We start from the raw sequence: 14261 nt of genomic DNA on the forward strand, positions 1-14261 counted from the left end.
GCGCGGCGTGATGACGCGAGCGGGCGGCGCGGCGGGGGCGGGGGCCGGCGTTGCCGTGGAGACCGGGACGCCTCCCGCCTCCGGGGGAGGGGAGATGGCGGAGGTTGGGGAAGGGGGGGGGGGGGTACGGCCGGGGGGACCGGGGGAACCCCGGGGGGGGGGGGCCGGGGAGACCCCGGGGGGGGGGGCGGGAGGAGCTGGGGTGTGCTGGGGCGTGGTGAGTGGGGATGGGCTGGGGTGTACCGGGGTGTACTGGGATGAACTGGGGTGTACCGGGGTGTATCGGGACGAGCTGGGGTGTACCGGGGTGTACTGGGATGAACTGGGGTGTACTGGGGTGTACCGGGACGAGCTGGGGTGTACCGGGGTGTACTGGGGTGTACTGGGGTGTACCGGGACGAGCTGGGGTGTACCGGGGTGTACTGGATGAACTGGGGTGTACCGGGGTGTACTGGGGTGTACCGGGACGAGCTGGGGTGTACCGGGGTGTACTGGGATGAGCTGGGGTGTACCGGGGTGTACCGGGACGAGCTGGGGTGTACCGGGGTGTACTGGGGTGTACCGGGGTGTACTGGGATGAACTGGGGTGTACCGGGGTGTACTGGGGTGTACTGGGGTGTACCGGGACGAGCTGGGGTGTACCGGGGTGTACTGGGATGAGCTGGGGTGTACCGGGGTGTATCGGGACGAGCTGGGGTGTACCGGGGTGTACTGGGGTGTACTGGGGTGTACCGGGACGAGCTGGGGTGTACCGGGGTGTACTGGGATGAACTGGGGTGTACTGGGGTGTACCGGGACGAGCTGGGGTGTACCGGGGTGTACTGGGGTGTACTGGGGTGTACCGGGACGAGCTGGGGTGTACCGGGGTGTACCGGGGTGTACTGGGGTGTACCGGACGAGCTGGGGTGTACCGGGGTGTACTGGGATGAGCTGGGGTGTACCGGGGTGTACTGGGGTGTACCGGGGTGTACTGGGATGAGCTGGGGTGTACTGGGGTGTACTGGGGTGTACCGGGGTGTACTGGGATGAGCTGGGGTGTACTGGGGTGTACTGGGGTGTACCGGGACGACTACCGGGATGAGTTGGGGTGTGCTGGGGTGTATCGGGTGTATCGGGGTGTACTGGGGTGTACCGGGACGAGCTGGGGTGTACCGGGGTGTACTGGGATGAGCTGGGGTGTACCGGGGTGTATCGGGACGAGCTGGGTGTACCGGGGTGTACTGGGGTGTACTGGGGTGTACCGGGACGAGCTGGGGTGTACCGGGGTGTACTGGGATGAACTGGGGTGTACTGGGGTGTACCGGGACGAGCTGGGGTGTACCGGGGTGTACTGGGGTGTACTGGGGTGTACCGGGACGAGCTGGGGTGTACCGGGGTGTACTGGGATGAGCTGGGGTGTACCGGGGTGTACTGGGGGTGTACCGGGGTGTACTGGGATGAGCTGGGGTGTACTGGGGTGTACTGGGGTGTACCGGGACGAGCTGGGGTGTACCGGGATGAGTTGGGGTGTGCTGGGGTGTATCGGGGTGTATCGGGGTGTACTGGGGTGTACCGCGGTGGGTTGGGGTGTCCTGGGCGTGCTGGGGTACGTTGGGGCGCGCTGGGGTGGGTTAGGGTGATTTGGGATGTACTGAGGTATATCGGGGTGGGCTGGGGCGAGCTGGGGTACGGGGGGGGGGGTGCCGTGGGGAGCACCGGGATGCCGTGTCAGAGACACCCCTGCCTCGGGACGGAGCACGGAGGCTCCCCCCGCTCCCCCCCGTACCCCGGTGTCGCTGCTGGCGTCGGGGAAGCAGGGACGACCCCCCCCCCCCCCCCCGGGGCCGCCCGCGACGGGGGGGGGGTTGTCTTGTCTCCGGTCCCCTTTCAAGCCGAGGGGGTCGGCGGGCCGTACCCACCCCGGGCGCGGCGCGGCCCCGGGGCCGTTCCCGCCTTACCCTGCCTCGGGCTGCGGGGGTGCCCGGGCCGGGGGCTCCCCCCCCCCCCCCCCCCCCCCCGCACGCCCCCCGGGGCACCGCGCGGAGGAGAGGCGGGAGCTGCGAGGGCTGCCGTGTCTCCGTGCAGAAAACGACCCCCCGGGAGCGGGCGGCCCCCTCCAAAGGGACGGGGGAGAAGTCCCAGCCGCCCACCCCGGCCGCCGCCCGAGCCGGGCTCGTCCCCGGGCGCCTGCCGCGGGCGGAATGGCTCTCCGTGCTGGCGGCCGAGCGGGCGGAGGGGGAGGCCGGGGACATCCTCGCAGAGCTCTGGGCCGCCTGATGGACGAGTGCTCCAAAGCCGAGGCGGCCCGGCCAGGTGAGCGCACCCACACCCTGCTTTTTTTTTTTGGGGGGGGGGGGGGGGGGGTGGTGTGTGTGAATCCCGGGCGCCCGGGGGCGAGCGCGGGTCCCCGGCAGCCCCCCCTGCTCCGCGGCGTGGGACGGGGCCGCGGGGTGCCGGGGGGGGGGGGTGGGGGTGGGGGGGGGCTCAGCCCCGGCTCTGCCCGCAGAGCCTGCCCTTCGCCCTGGGCCGGGCGCGGGACGCCCTCCTGCGGATCGTCCGCTGGCGCTTCCCGGCGAGGGACGAGGGGGAGACGGGCCCGGAGGGAGACGGCGCCTGGCGGGAGGACGAGGAGCCCCAGCCCCGCCACCCGGACTCCTGGGCGCAGGGCTCCGTTCCCGTCCTGCGCCTCCGTCCGTCCCCGCGCCCGGCAGAGGTGAGACGTGCCCCCCCCCCCCCCCGCCGTGGGACACCCCCCCCCCGCCCCCAGGCAGCCGAGCTCTTCCCTTCCCCCGCGCCTGGGGCCGGGGTGGGCGAGCCCCGTGGGGAAGGGCTGAGCTGGGGCCGCGGGACACCCGCTGAGCCCGGCGGGGGGGGGGGGGGGGGGTGGGGGGTGGGGGGTGTCCTCCGGTTGCACGGCCCTGGCAGGGCACAGCCTCCCCCGAACACCCCCCGAGGAGACGGGGGGGGTCCGTGCTGAGGTGGGCAGCGGGGGAGCACGCGTGGGAAGGGGGGAAGCGGGGAGCTCTGCCTTGTTCGTTGGGGCTGCCCTGGGAGGCGTTTGGTTGTCGGCGGGATGGTTCCCTGCTCCGGGCGGTGCCGAGGGCCGAGCCGTCGCCTCCCGCGGGTGAGGAGCAGTCCCCGCACAGCTCCCGCGCACCGAGGGGTCCGGAGCTGCACCCTCTGCCCGTGCTGGGCCAGGGCGGGCAGCGCCGCCGGCACAGAGTCACCCCCATGGGGCACCTCGACACCCCTCGCCCACACCAGCGTCCCCCTTTGCCCCCTCCCGGGCAGGTCTCCGGTGCGCGGGACCCGCGCCAGCGCGGAAAGCAGGACACCCCCGCAGCGGCCGAGGCCGGAGGTCCCCCTGTGCCACCCCTGCGTCCCGGCCAGGTCCCCGCCACCGGCGCCGTACTGCCCGTGCCAGGGCCGTCCCGCCCGGAGCTGCTGCTGGACGAGGTGGACATCCCTCCCGGTCCCCCCGATGGAAAACCTCCCCGTGCCCGGCCCCCGCTGCCTCGGCCAGCCCCGCTCTGCCCGGTCAGGCCACCGGCACCCTGCCCGCCCCAGGGCCCAGCCGAGCCCCCGGGGCAGCCGGAGGAGGGACGGCGTCCGCCACGGTCATCCCACGGGGACGTGGAGGGGAGCGGTGCGGCGGGGGTCAGCAGCCACAGGCCGCCGCTGCTGCCTCCCTCCTGCACCAGCCTGGTAAAGATCCGGCCAGGGATGGCCCCGCGCGGCACGGGGGCGAAGCGAGAGGGGTCTGGCACCGTCCTGGGGGTCCCCAGGCTGGGCTCCGGCAGCCGTCCCGAGCGCTGGATCAGGCCCCAGGTGGAGGTGCTGGACCCGGGTGCGGAGGCCAAGCCGCCGGCGTGTCCCCAGGGTGCCCGCTGGCGCAGCCGGGGGCCGGAGCTGGGCAGCTCGCGGTTGCCCCGGGGGCTGGTCACCGTGGCGGGGGGACAGCTCCAGCCGCCCCCCCCGGGGTCCCTGCAGCCCCCAGCCCCGTGCCCTGGCAGCTCGGCTCTCTGCTGGACTCCGCTCGGCTGGCCCCCGGCGTGACCATCAGACAGGGTGGCAGCGTGAAGCACGGGCTCTGCATCCCTGCGCACGGCGAGGAGGAGGAGGAGGAAGAGGAGGAGGAAGAGACAACGGGGGAGGCCAAGCGGGACCTCAGACCCATCCGCCCCGACGTGCCCTTCCCGGCCATTGCGGCCAGGCAGGTCACGGGCGATGGCGAGCGTTGAAGGCAGCGCACCCGCCACACCGCCCCGGGGCCCGTGAGCGGTGTGCGGGGTGAGCCCCCCACTCGGTGCCAGCCCCCCCCCTCGTCCCTGTCGCCCGGGGAAGTCCTGCCTGGCTCCCCGCCGTGTCCCACGCGTTTCCCACGACCGGCCCCGCTGCTCACGGCAGCCCCAGTGTGAGGGCGCAGCCGGGCCGGGTCCCCCCGGGGCTCCCGATGTGCCGTGTCTCCGCTCTGGCAGGGCAGCCACCGCTCCGGGCAGGAGCTGCGGTGCTGTGGGGAGGCTGGCGGTGCCCCGTGGGCTTCCTCCCCGTCCTCCCCCTCGCACCCCGGGGAGCAGACCCGCCTGCTTGGCCCCCGATCCCGGAGCTCATCCGCTGGAAAACCGGCTCCAGCAGCTCCGTGGCTGGGTGCCCGGCTGGGTGCTGCCCTCGCCCTGCAGCTCGGCGCAGCGGCTGGGTGCTCGAGCTCCGGGAGAGACCCCCTGTCCTAGGCTGGCTCCTTGCCCACTGCTTTCGGCACGTTTCCGCCTGACCCTGCATCCCCCGCGAGTTACCGCCGCGAGCGCCAGGTCCGGCCCACGGCAGGGCACCGATGTGGCGCCGCGGGGCAGGGTGGGCTCTCCGGCTGTTGGCGAGGCCAGGAGCTCGGTGCCCTTTGCAAGCTCTGCTAAAGAAGACAGAAATAAAATAGAGAGTTTTCTGTCGCTCGGCTCTCGTCCCCTGCCGAAGACCAGCCCTGTGGCTGTCACACCGCGAGCTCCTGCACCGGAGCAGGGGCCGGGAGCACAGTCCGCAGCAGCCCACGGAGCCGCCAGCCCTCGTCACAATTCACACAACAACCTGCCATCTGTTTTTCGTGCAGCCCGTACCCTGCCGCTGATTTGCCACCAAACAAGAAACGAGAGGGATTTAACGGGGTGAAATGTCTGTGTGGCTTTACCCCGTGAGCTCTCCCTGGGGTCTGCCGCTGCCCCGTGTCCCCAGGCTGCGGCGCTGGCCCAGGTCCCTGCCCTCGGAGGCATGGCCACCTCCAAGCCGCCCTGCCTGCGCAGCCCAGCCCGGGCTGCACCTCGGTGCAGCCAGTGCCTCCGGCTGTGTCCCTGGCGGGTGTCCCCGGCTCTGCTCCCTGCACCCAAAGCCACCGGGGCTGGCGGGGCCGAGCCACCGCAGGGCTGTTCGCCAGCTCCAACAGTGCTCTGGCTGCACAAGCACCCCAGTTTTTTCTATAAAGAACCCATTTTTGGCTGTGACGGTGTGGGGCGATGCTCAGGGACAGCTGAGCTCAGGGACGGCTCGTCCGGGGTGGGAGCCCAGTGCCGGGGAAACACTGGAGGCTTTCGAGGCCGGAGTGGCCAGGGAACGGCAGCAGCTTAGAATCGCAGAATCATTTAGGTTGGAAAAGACCGTTAAGATCATCGAGTCCAGCCGTAGCTTGGGGCCAGTGAAGCTCGTCCAGTGCCGGAGGCTCAGAGGCTGCGGGAGCCCCGGGAAAGCTGGATCCGTTCCTGGGGGAAGCATCTGTTCAGCCGCCGAAACCCCCAGAAGGGGCCGGCCGGGAGCGTGCCCGGGGAAGGGCCGTGCCTGCGTCCCCAGGCTGCCAGCCTGGTCGGGAGGACGGGGACCTCGAGTCGGGGCTGCACCGGCGGGACGTGGTGGGCAGGGTCTGCCTGGACGCCCACCCTGCCGTGAGGCCACCCCCGGGCTGCAGCCTCCTCCGTCTCCCGCGTGCTCTGGGTGCAGCACGGCACCCCGGGGTCCCTCGCTGGGGCTGCCCCCCGTCCCGGTGATCCCCTCCGGCAGGTCCCTGCTCCTGCAGGGCCGTGGCTCCAGCCCTGGCTCGTGGACAAGTGTCCCCGTGCGGCGGGACGGGGACCTTGGGGCTGCCCAGTGGGCATCGCCCCTCCTGCAGCCGCTGCCCCAGGGCTGGCGGGGGGCTGCCTGGCCGGCGTGGGCGAGCAGCCCCGGGGTGGCACAAGGGACGCGTGGCTCAGCCTCCTGCCTGCTCTGTCCCTCCCAAGGTACGAGCCCAGCGAGCCACTTTCCTGCCGGCTGTCCCTCCTCCGCTCCCGGGGGCTCGGGGAGCAGGAGGGGACTGTGCCGTGCCAGGGCTGCCGGGCTGGGCGAAGGTCCTCGGCTGACCTCCGGCCCCAGCTGGACTCTGTCCCCCAGCCACACCCCGGTGCCCCAGCCGGACCCCGCACCCCAGCCATGGAGCTGCTGAGTGCCTGCAGCCACCCGTGCTGGTTCCTGCTCACGCTGCTCTTGGGGCTGCTCCTCTGGGCCAGGAGGAGACGTGCCTGGGACCCCCGCAAGTGTCCCACCGACCTGACGGGCAAGACGGTGATTGTCACCGGAGCCAACAGCGGTGAGCGGGGACTGGTGGCAGGGGAGCGCATGGGCTGCAGGGGTCGGGGTGGGGCTGGGGGGGTTCAGGACCATCCGGCTGCAGGGCTGCGGGGCGGGGGAGATGCAGGACACGGGTGCAGGGCTTGTGGGTCCTGCCTGGCCGTGGGACCCTGCCACCCTTCTTTTGTGTCGGAGCCGGGGGAGGTGGCAGCTCCCTGCTCCCCAGGGATGGAGAAGGGGCCGGGGGCATGTGCGTGGGTGATGGCATGATGCCACCGTGCTGTGGGGCAGCCCACAGGGGACACGGGCCCCCCCTTCTCCAGCGGCTGAACCACAGCCCCTGCTTCGGTGGTGCAAACGGCTGCGGGAGTGGCCGGTCCCTGGGCGTGCACGATGCGCTCCCGGCGCCCCGTGCCCACGGCACATTCACGCCGGGTGCCCTCAGATGTCTTCTGCACCGCACTGACCACCGGCCTCTGTGCCACGTGCTCGGGAGCCGGTCCCTGGCGAGCCACCCCCGCTGGCCGGCGTCCTCTGCCCAGGAGCAGCTCTGCCTCGCTGGGCTCTGGCCAGCCCCGCGCCCGCAGCCCCTGCCCAGCCGCTGTGGCCAGACTCTGCCCCAGCCGGGTTAATGACTGACAGCCAAGGCCACCGCGCTGCCGGCTGCCCCGGGCATCACGTTGTGCCGGAGCTGCACGCCGGGGACGGGGTCGCTGCTCCCACCTGCGTCCTGCTGCAAAGCAACGAGGTCAGGGCCGGCACAGCCGGGGGCAGCGGGGCCCGCGGGGCTGGGGATGCAGCGGGGCCCGTGTGTCAGGGTTGGGGTGTCCCCTTGCATGCAGGGCACTGGGGTGTCCCCCTGTGCGCCCAGGGACAGGGTGGCCCCACATGTGCTGGGTGCCCCCCCCCCCCCCCCGGTGCCCGTCATTTCCCACCGTGCGGGAGCACTGATGCGGAGCGGTGCTGGCACAGCGTGGCTGGGTGGGTTCGGTGGCCGTGGCAGTCGTCCTGCCCGCGTGGTCCGGGCTGAGCCACTGACCGAGCTGCGGTGAGCTGCCACTGCCAGCTCCTTCCCGCACCTTGCGGTGGCCGTCCTGCCTTGTCCCTGTCCCCGCACAGCCACACTGCGCTGCAGAGCCGAGAGCCCGGCCCCGGGGTACCTGCCCCACTGCCCCCCCGCTGCCCTCCCCGGCTCCCTCACTGGGGCACCCTGGGTTCGGCGCTGGGCTCCTGGCAGTGGCTGAGCTGCCCGGGACAGGGTCCCCCTCTGTTGTCCTGCCCTGCTCCCGGGGCTGCCCGGACCCTGGGGACGGGGGCACGGACCCCCGGGGACCTCTTGCCTTGGGGACCCGGCGGGGATCAGCCCATGCCCGCTGCGTCTGCTGCAGGGATCGGCAAGTGCGTGGCCCTGGACCTGGCCCGCAGGAACGCCCGCACCATCCTGGCGTGCCGGAGCCGGGAGCGAGGCCAGGCGGTGGTAGAAGCGATCCGGGTGGCCACCGGCAACCCCGCGGTGCTGCTGCGGCTGCTGGACACCAGCTCGCTGGCCTCTGTGCGTGCCTTCGCCCAGGCCGTGCTGCGGGAGGAGAAGCGGCTGGACGTGCTGGTGAACAACGCTGGCCTCACCGGTACGCACCGGGGTCGGGGTCAGGCGTCTGCCAGCCCCGTCCCAGCCCCGGCCGGGGTCCAGCTCCCCGTCCTGCTGTGGTGGGCGATGCCTGCCTGGCTCCCGGCCCCACGGCGCCCCGTACTCCCCTCTTCCAGGGCTGCCCTTCGCCATCACGCCGGAGGGGCTGGAGCAGACCTTCGCCACCAACTACCTGGGCCCGTTCCTGCTCACCAACCTGCTGCTGGGTGAGCGCAGGGGCTGCCGGGGCCGGCGGGCTGTGGGGACCCCTCCCTGCTCACCCCCCCGCTCCACGCAGACCTCCTGAAGGCGTCGGCGCCCGCCCGTGTCGTCAACGTCTCGTCCTTCCGGCACAGCGCGGGCACCGCCGACGGCCGCTACCTCACCGGGCAGGAGCGGCTCAGCGGCTCCGACGCCACCTACAACAGCACCAAGCTGATGAACGTCCTCTTCACCGCTGAGCTGGCACGGCGCCTGCAGGGCACAGGTGGGTGCCGGGCCGAGCCGTGCCGGGCCATGCTGTGCCTTGCCGTGCCAAGCCATGCCGTGCCATGCCACGCGGTGCGGTGCCGTGCCATACAATGCCCAGCTGTACCCCGCTGAGCCACACTGTGCCATGCCGTGCCGTGCCGTGCAGCTCCCGGGGAGGGCTGCACCCTGGCGCCGTCTGCCCATCCCAACCACCCTGTGCTGCTGCGCCGTGACAGAGGGGCTGCACGATGGGGCTGAGGGGTCTTGGCCCTGGTAGAAACTCCCCGGGACCCCCCCACGTCCCCCGTGGGTGGGAGAGCCCTGGCCAGGGGTGGCCGCGTCCCTTGGGGTGGCCCCGGTGCTGGGGCACAGAGGAGCCCCCGCTCCAAGACTGGGCTCGGGGCTGCTCCCAGTGGGATGGCAACGAGGGATTCGGGCCCCGGAGGCAGGGACCGGGGCGGGAGCAGGGTCCTGCCCGTGCTGGGGCCCCCGCAGCCCCCAGCCCTGCCCCCCGGCGCGGTGCTGACGGTGCGGCTCGGCAGGGGTGACCGCCAACGCACTGAGCCCCGGCGTGGTGAGCACCAACATCATGCGCCACTTCGGCTGGGCCGTCCGGGCGCTCTTCATCCTCATCCGCCCCTTCATAAAGGTGAGTGGGGGCAGGGCGGGGCCGGATCCTGCCTGGACCCCCTGTCCCACGGCCCCAGCGGCGGCGGGGTGGGCGGCTGGGCCCCCTCCTCACCCCCCTTCGCCCGGCAGTCAGCGGAGCAGGGGGCTGCCAGCACCATTTACTGCGCTGTCTCGGAGGAGGTCTCGGGCATCACGGGCAAGTACTTCGACAGCGACTGCGGGCTGGCGCTGCCCTCCGTGTCCGCCCGCGACGCCGGCCTCGCTCGCAAGCTCTGGGAGGAGTCGGAGCGGCTGACGGGGCTCACCGACGGCCCCCGGCACTGAAGCCGGCGGCAGTTCTGCCTGGGGACATGGCGGCGGCTGTGCCACCCGGCGCTGCCAGCCGCTGTGCCGGGGTCCCCACAACTCCCTGGGACACGGAGCCGGACGCTGCCAGGGGGACGCCGGGGCCGGCGCCATGCCAGCGGGGGGCAGCCAGCGCCGGGGTGTGGGGAGCTGCCCCAGCCCCAGTGGTGCCAGCACCCTGAAGCACAGCAGAGGGGGGTGGTCACCCTGCCTGAGCCAGCCCCCGCAGCCCCTTCCCAAAAGAGAGAGCAGCCACGGGGCCCAGCCACGCCAGGACAGCCGCCGGGACGGGGCATAGACCGTGCCGCCGGCGGCAGTGTAACTCCTTTATTAAAGAGCCCGGTGCAGCCAGCGCCGGCTACTCCCAGGCGATGTCCAGGTCCAGCCGCTGCTTCTGCACTGCCTGCAGGAAGCTGTCGTAGTCCCGCCGGTGGATGTCCCGGCAGCGGGACAGGTCCAGGCGGCACAGGCGGCCCTCGGAGGCCAGCAGCAGCCACGCGGTCCGGCTGGACACCCAGCTCTCGGCCAGCGAGAGCTCCTGCAGCTCGAGCAGGGGCGGCCCCGGCACCGCCAGCACCGTCTCGAACACCGAGTCCAGCGGGAACGGGATGCTGAGCAGGTGGAGGGTCTGCAGGCGCGGGGCGCGGCACAGCAGCGAGGCCAGCGTGGCACGCAGCGCCAGCCCGTGCTGGGCCGGGAAGACGCCGGCGGTGCTGGCCAGGGCCAGGGAGAAGCTCTGGAGCTGGGGGAGGCTGTGGGGCAGCAGGTCGGTGTCCCAGCGGAGCGGCTCGGCCGGGGTCTCCCCGTCGGGGTCGGCGTCCGTCGGGGCGTGCAGCTCGGCGCTGAAGGTCTGCAGGCCGGGGCAGCTGGCGAGCAGGGCGGCCAGGGAGAGCTCGTCCTGGCAGCAGAAGCCGTGCAGGGCCAGGGTCTGCAGGCGGGGGCCCAGGCTCCGTGCCAGCGGCAGCACCTCCGCCAGCACCCGGCCCCGCTGCCCGGTGCAGCCCAGGGTCAGCCGGGCCAGGTGGCCCCAGCCCAGCAGCTCCCAGCCGCCCGCCGGGCCCGGGCTGTCCCCCAGCCACACGCCGGCCTCCTCAGCCTGGGGACAGACGGCGTGGACGGCGGCCAGGGCGGGCTCCTCCACCTCCTCCACCCGCCGCAGGGGCAGGGTGAGCTGGGGGCCCCCCGGGGCAGCCCCCTGCCGCCGCGCCAGCTCCTCCAGCGAGGGGAAGCCCTCGGCGTCCCCCGTGCCATCCAGCTGCCGCCCGTGGAGGAGGCGGAGGGCGTCCGGCACGGCGCCGTGGGCCAGGAACTCCAGGCGCGGCAGGGCCAGCAGCAGGAAGGCCAGTGCCGCCACCATGCCGCCGTCCCCCGCGGGCTCCAGGCCACGGGCCAGCAGGGTGCGGAGCGCGGGGCAGCAGAGGGACCGCGCCAGCGGGTCGTAGGCCAGGTGCCGCAGGGCGCGCGGGGACACCTTCTTGCAGCGGGACACGTCCAGCTCCTGCAGGCGCCGGCAGCAGGAGCCCACGGCCGAGAGCACCTGGACGTTGGCCTGCGTCGCCGCCAGCCCCAGCCGGCTCAGCTGCGGCAGCCCCTCCGCCAGGTCCACCAGCACATCCGCCGACAGCCGGCTGCAGCCGTGCAGGTCCAGGGAGCTCAGGCTCTGCCGCCAGCACACGGAGCCCCCCTCAGCAGGGTGGGACGGAGGGGACCCTGACACCCCTCTTCCCCCCCCCCTCCCCCAGCACCCACCCACGGAGGGTGGGTACCCCCAGCCCCACGGGGGCGCGCGCCCCCAGCCCCGCTCACCCAGCCCCATGGGGGTGCACGCCCTCAGCCCCGCTCACCCAGGCCCACGGGGGCACGTGCCCCCAGCCCCGCTCACCCAGCCCCCCGGGGGCGCGCGCCCCCAACCCCGCTCACCCAGCCCCCCGGGGGCATGTACCCCCAGCCCCGCTCACCCAGCCCCCCGGGGGCATGTACCCCCAGCCCTGCTCACCCAGCCCCCCGGGGGCGCGCGCCCCCAGCCCTGCTCACCCAGCCCCCCGGGGGCATGTACCCCCAGCCCCGCTCACCCAGCCCCCTGGGGGCGTGTACCCCCAGCCCCGCTCACCCAGCCCCCCGGGGGCATGTACCCCCAGCCCCGCTCACCCAGCCCCCCGGGGGCGCGCACCCCCAGCCCCGCTCACCCAGCCCCATGGGGGCGCGCACCCCCAGCCCCGCTCACCCAGCCCCATGGGGGCGCGCACCCCCAGCCCCGCTCACCCAGCCCCCCGGGGGCGTGTGCCCCCAGCCCCGCTCACCCAGCCCCCCGGGGGCGCGCGCCCCCAGCCTGCTGACCTGGCAGCGCAGGGCGACGAGCTGTCCGATGGCGTTGCTGACGAGGCCGGGGCAGGGGCGCAGGCTCAGCTCCCGCAGGTGAGGCAGGAGGAGCAGGTGGAGCGCCGCCCGCGTCAGGCGCCGGCTCTCGCCCAGCAGCCGGATCAGGTCCTGCACCAAGCTGCCGGCTGCGGGGGGCCGGGGTTCAGCCGAGAGAGCCCCAGCACCGCTCGCTCGCCCGTCTTCCTCCTCCTCCTCGCGGAGGGTGTCCCCGGACCCTGCGTCTCACCCAGGTCGTTAAAGGGGCCCATGACGAAGCGGAACTGGTACTCGTCCAGGTAGTTCTCGCTGTAGTCCTTCACCCAGACGCTCTGCATGTGCCGGGCCAGGCTATGCAGGCAGAGGCTGCCCAGCGCCGGCACCTCCTTCCTCCTGGGCATCTGGCTGCTGCGGGGGAAAGGGACGGTCGGGCACGGTGCTCCCGGCCAGCCAGCTCGGAGCTGCCCACGGGCCCCAGCAGGCACCGTGACTTGTCAGGGCCCCAGTTTATTTTGGGTGCGCTTTAACCGTTTCCGCAAAATTGGTTGAGAAAATCCCGCCCCAGTGCGCGTGGCCTCAGCCAGCCCGGCTGTGCCGCAGCACGGCCCGTGGCCGGGCGTCTGCTCTGCCCGGGGCTTGTCTGGGGTCAGTGAACTGCGCGGTGCCGGTTTCGGTTTCGCTTGGCTTCGTGCGCCGGCATGGTGGTTTACCCCCCGGGGGAAATCCCACCGCGACCAGAGGGGACTAACCAGCACGGTTCACTGCGGCACCGCGAACCCGCCGGCAGAGCGGAGGAGGGAGCGGGACAAACAAACTACCCCAGCAGCCCCCTCACCAAGGGGGACGCCCCAAACGTCCCGGCAGGCGGGTCGGGCACCGGCAGCCGGCCGCGGCGGCACCGAGGCCGGGAGAACACGGCGCCAGGAAAGGGGCAAGGTGCTGGGAAGCTGGGGAGAAGCGTTAATCGCGGTGCTAATTGGGACTGGCGACACTTGGGTAGCGGCGCTGCGTTAGCATCCCTGCAGTCGGACGAGAAACGAGGGGCCGTATCTCGACGAGACGACGAAAGCGTCGGCCGGACTAACGCCGAATCCCGGTCCCTGGATCCGTAAACTCGGGGAAGACGCCCCGGTGCAGCCAGCGGGCCGGGGAGAGGTTAACGGGGCCGGGGAGGGCTTCGGACGTCCCGGTAATTGGGGAGGCTCCCGAGGACCCGAGAAAGGCAGAGATCGGCCCTGCCCCGCGAGGGGACCGGGAGAAGACCCCCCCGGGAAGCCGCACTCCGGGCGCGCAACGGGCGAACGTGTGCCGGGAGCAGCCGGCACCGATGGACGGCGGGCAAAACCCCCCCACCCCCCCCCGCCCCCTCCAGCCGGTGGACGGCCACGGTGAGCGGGGCAAGGCGGGAGGGCGGGGGGACGCGTCGCACCGTCCTCACCTTAGCAGAGCCCTGGACGCGGCCTCCCGGCGGCAAACCGGCGAGATGCGGGCGAGCTTCGGGGGCAACGGGGGCGGGAAATTCTCCCGGGCTGCCGGGACCGGAGCGTTGTCACCCCACGGGATCCCTCCCGGGATCCCCACCCGCAGGGATCCACAGCGGGGCCGGTCGCCGCCAGCCCGCCGCCTGCTCCGCAACCCCCCGCCCCCGTCGGCGTGGGGCTGCCGGCCGGGCCGACCCGGTGCAGGAGGGGACGGACCCGTCCCTCCGGCGGCACCGGGCCGGGGGGGGGGGGGGGGGGGAGGCAGGCCCCTCTCCGTGGCACCGGGGCCTGGGCCGCCGCCGGGACCAGCCCTCCCGGCTCCCGCGGGCACCGGGCCTGGGCCGCTGCCGGGCCGGGACCACTTACCGGCGGCTCCGCGTCCCGTCCCGCTTCTTCTTCCTCCTCCTCCTTCCTCCTCCTCCCGCCCGGCCCGGCCCAGCCCGGCTCGGCCCGGCCCCACCTCCCCGGCGGGCGGGACCCGGCCCCGCCGTTACAGGCGCCGGCGGCCCCGCCCTGCCGGGCCACAAGGCGCTCCCCCCGCCAGGCCGCCCCGCCGCGCTGCGGCCCGGCCCGGTCCCCGCCGGGACCGGGCAGAGCCCGCTCCGCCTCCCCTCGCCGGCGCCGGGGGCCCGGCCCGCCCCGCCGCCCTCCTGTCCCTCTCTCCCCCGCCATAGCGTGCCCTCCCGTACAGCGCCCGGCCGGCTTCGCTCCCCTCGCTGCGCATGCGCGCTGCCGGGAGGCCCCCTTCCGCCCTTCTTGCCCCCCGGGTGCTGCCCCGTGGCGGTGCC

The 14261-nt window shown here is 73.6% G+C and overlaps 3 protein-coding genes across 3 annotated transcripts; 2 read left to right on the forward strand and 1 right to left on the reverse strand.

Moving 5' to 3' along the window:
- Window positions 1-10: 10 nt before the first annotated feature.
- Window positions 11-4922, forward strand: CUNH2orf81 (chromosome unknown C2orf81 homolog). The gene is given in 5 exon segments (XM_076363505.1): window positions 11-103; window positions 2065-2247; window positions 2486-2692; window positions 3271-3468; window positions 3471-4922. Coding segments are annotated over 5 exon segments (1431 nt in total). The 3' UTR covers window positions 4221-4922.
- Window positions 4923-6423: 1501 nt separating this feature from the next.
- On the forward strand, window positions 6424-9925 carry LOC143173314 (retinol dehydrogenase 13-like). Its single transcript, XM_076363519.1, has 6 exons — window positions 6424-6583; window positions 7953-8192; window positions 8329-8418; window positions 8490-8678; window positions 9205-9311; window positions 9422-9925. Exons 1-6 carry the CDS (start codon window positions 6427-6429, stop codon window positions 9614-9616), a joined length of 978 nt encoding a protein of 325 aa, XP_076219634.1. The 5' UTR covers window positions 6424-6426; the 3' UTR covers window positions 9617-9925.
- On the reverse strand, window positions 9904-13876 carry LOC143173313 (uncharacterized). The gene is made up of 4 exons (XM_076363518.1): window positions 13840-13876; window positions 12243-12400; window positions 11975-12141; window positions 9904-11297 (listed from the first exon to the last, which is right to left on the reverse strand). Exons 2-4 carry the CDS (start codon window positions 12391-12393, stop codon window positions 9996-9998), a joined length of 1620 nt encoding a protein of 539 aa, XP_076219633.1. The 5' UTR covers window positions 12394-12400; window positions 13840-13876; the 3' UTR covers window positions 9904-9995.
- Between the last annotated feature and the right edge of the window lie 385 nt (window positions 13877-14261).

The sequence above is a fragment of the Aptenodytes patagonicus genome, unplaced genomic scaffold, assembly GCF_965638725.1.
Source record: "Aptenodytes patagonicus unplaced genomic scaffold, bAptPat1.pri.cur scaffold_60, whole genome shotgun sequence".
NCBI lineage: Eukaryota > Metazoa > Chordata > Aves > Sphenisciformes > Spheniscidae > Aptenodytes > Aptenodytes patagonicus.

Coding starts and splice junctions, on each gene's coding strand:
- LOC143173314 (XM_076363519.1), top strand. CDS start 6,427: ATGGAGCTGCTGAGTGCCTGCAGCCACCCGTGCTGGTTCCTGCTCACG. Junction 6,584..7,952: donor TGTCACCGGAGCCAACAGCG/GTGAGCGGGGAC, acceptor CGTCTGCTGCAG/GGATCGGCAAGTGCGTGGCC. Junction 9,312..9,421: donor TCATCCGCCCCTTCATAAAG/GTGAGTGGGGGC, acceptor TTCGCCCGGCAG/TCAGCGGAGCAGGGGGCTGC.
- LOC143173313 (XM_076363518.1), bottom strand. CDS start 12,393: ATGCCCAGGAGGAAGGAGGTGCCGGCGCTGGGCAGCCTCTGCCTGCAT. Junction 12,142..12,242: donor GGGCCCCTTTAACGACCTGG/GTGAGACGCAGG, acceptor GGCCCCCCGCAG/CCGGCAGCTTGGTGCAGGAC. Junction 11,298..11,974: donor TCGTCGCCCTGCGCTGCCAG/GTCAGCAGGCTG, acceptor TGCTGGCGGCAG/AGCCTGAGCTCCCTGGACCT.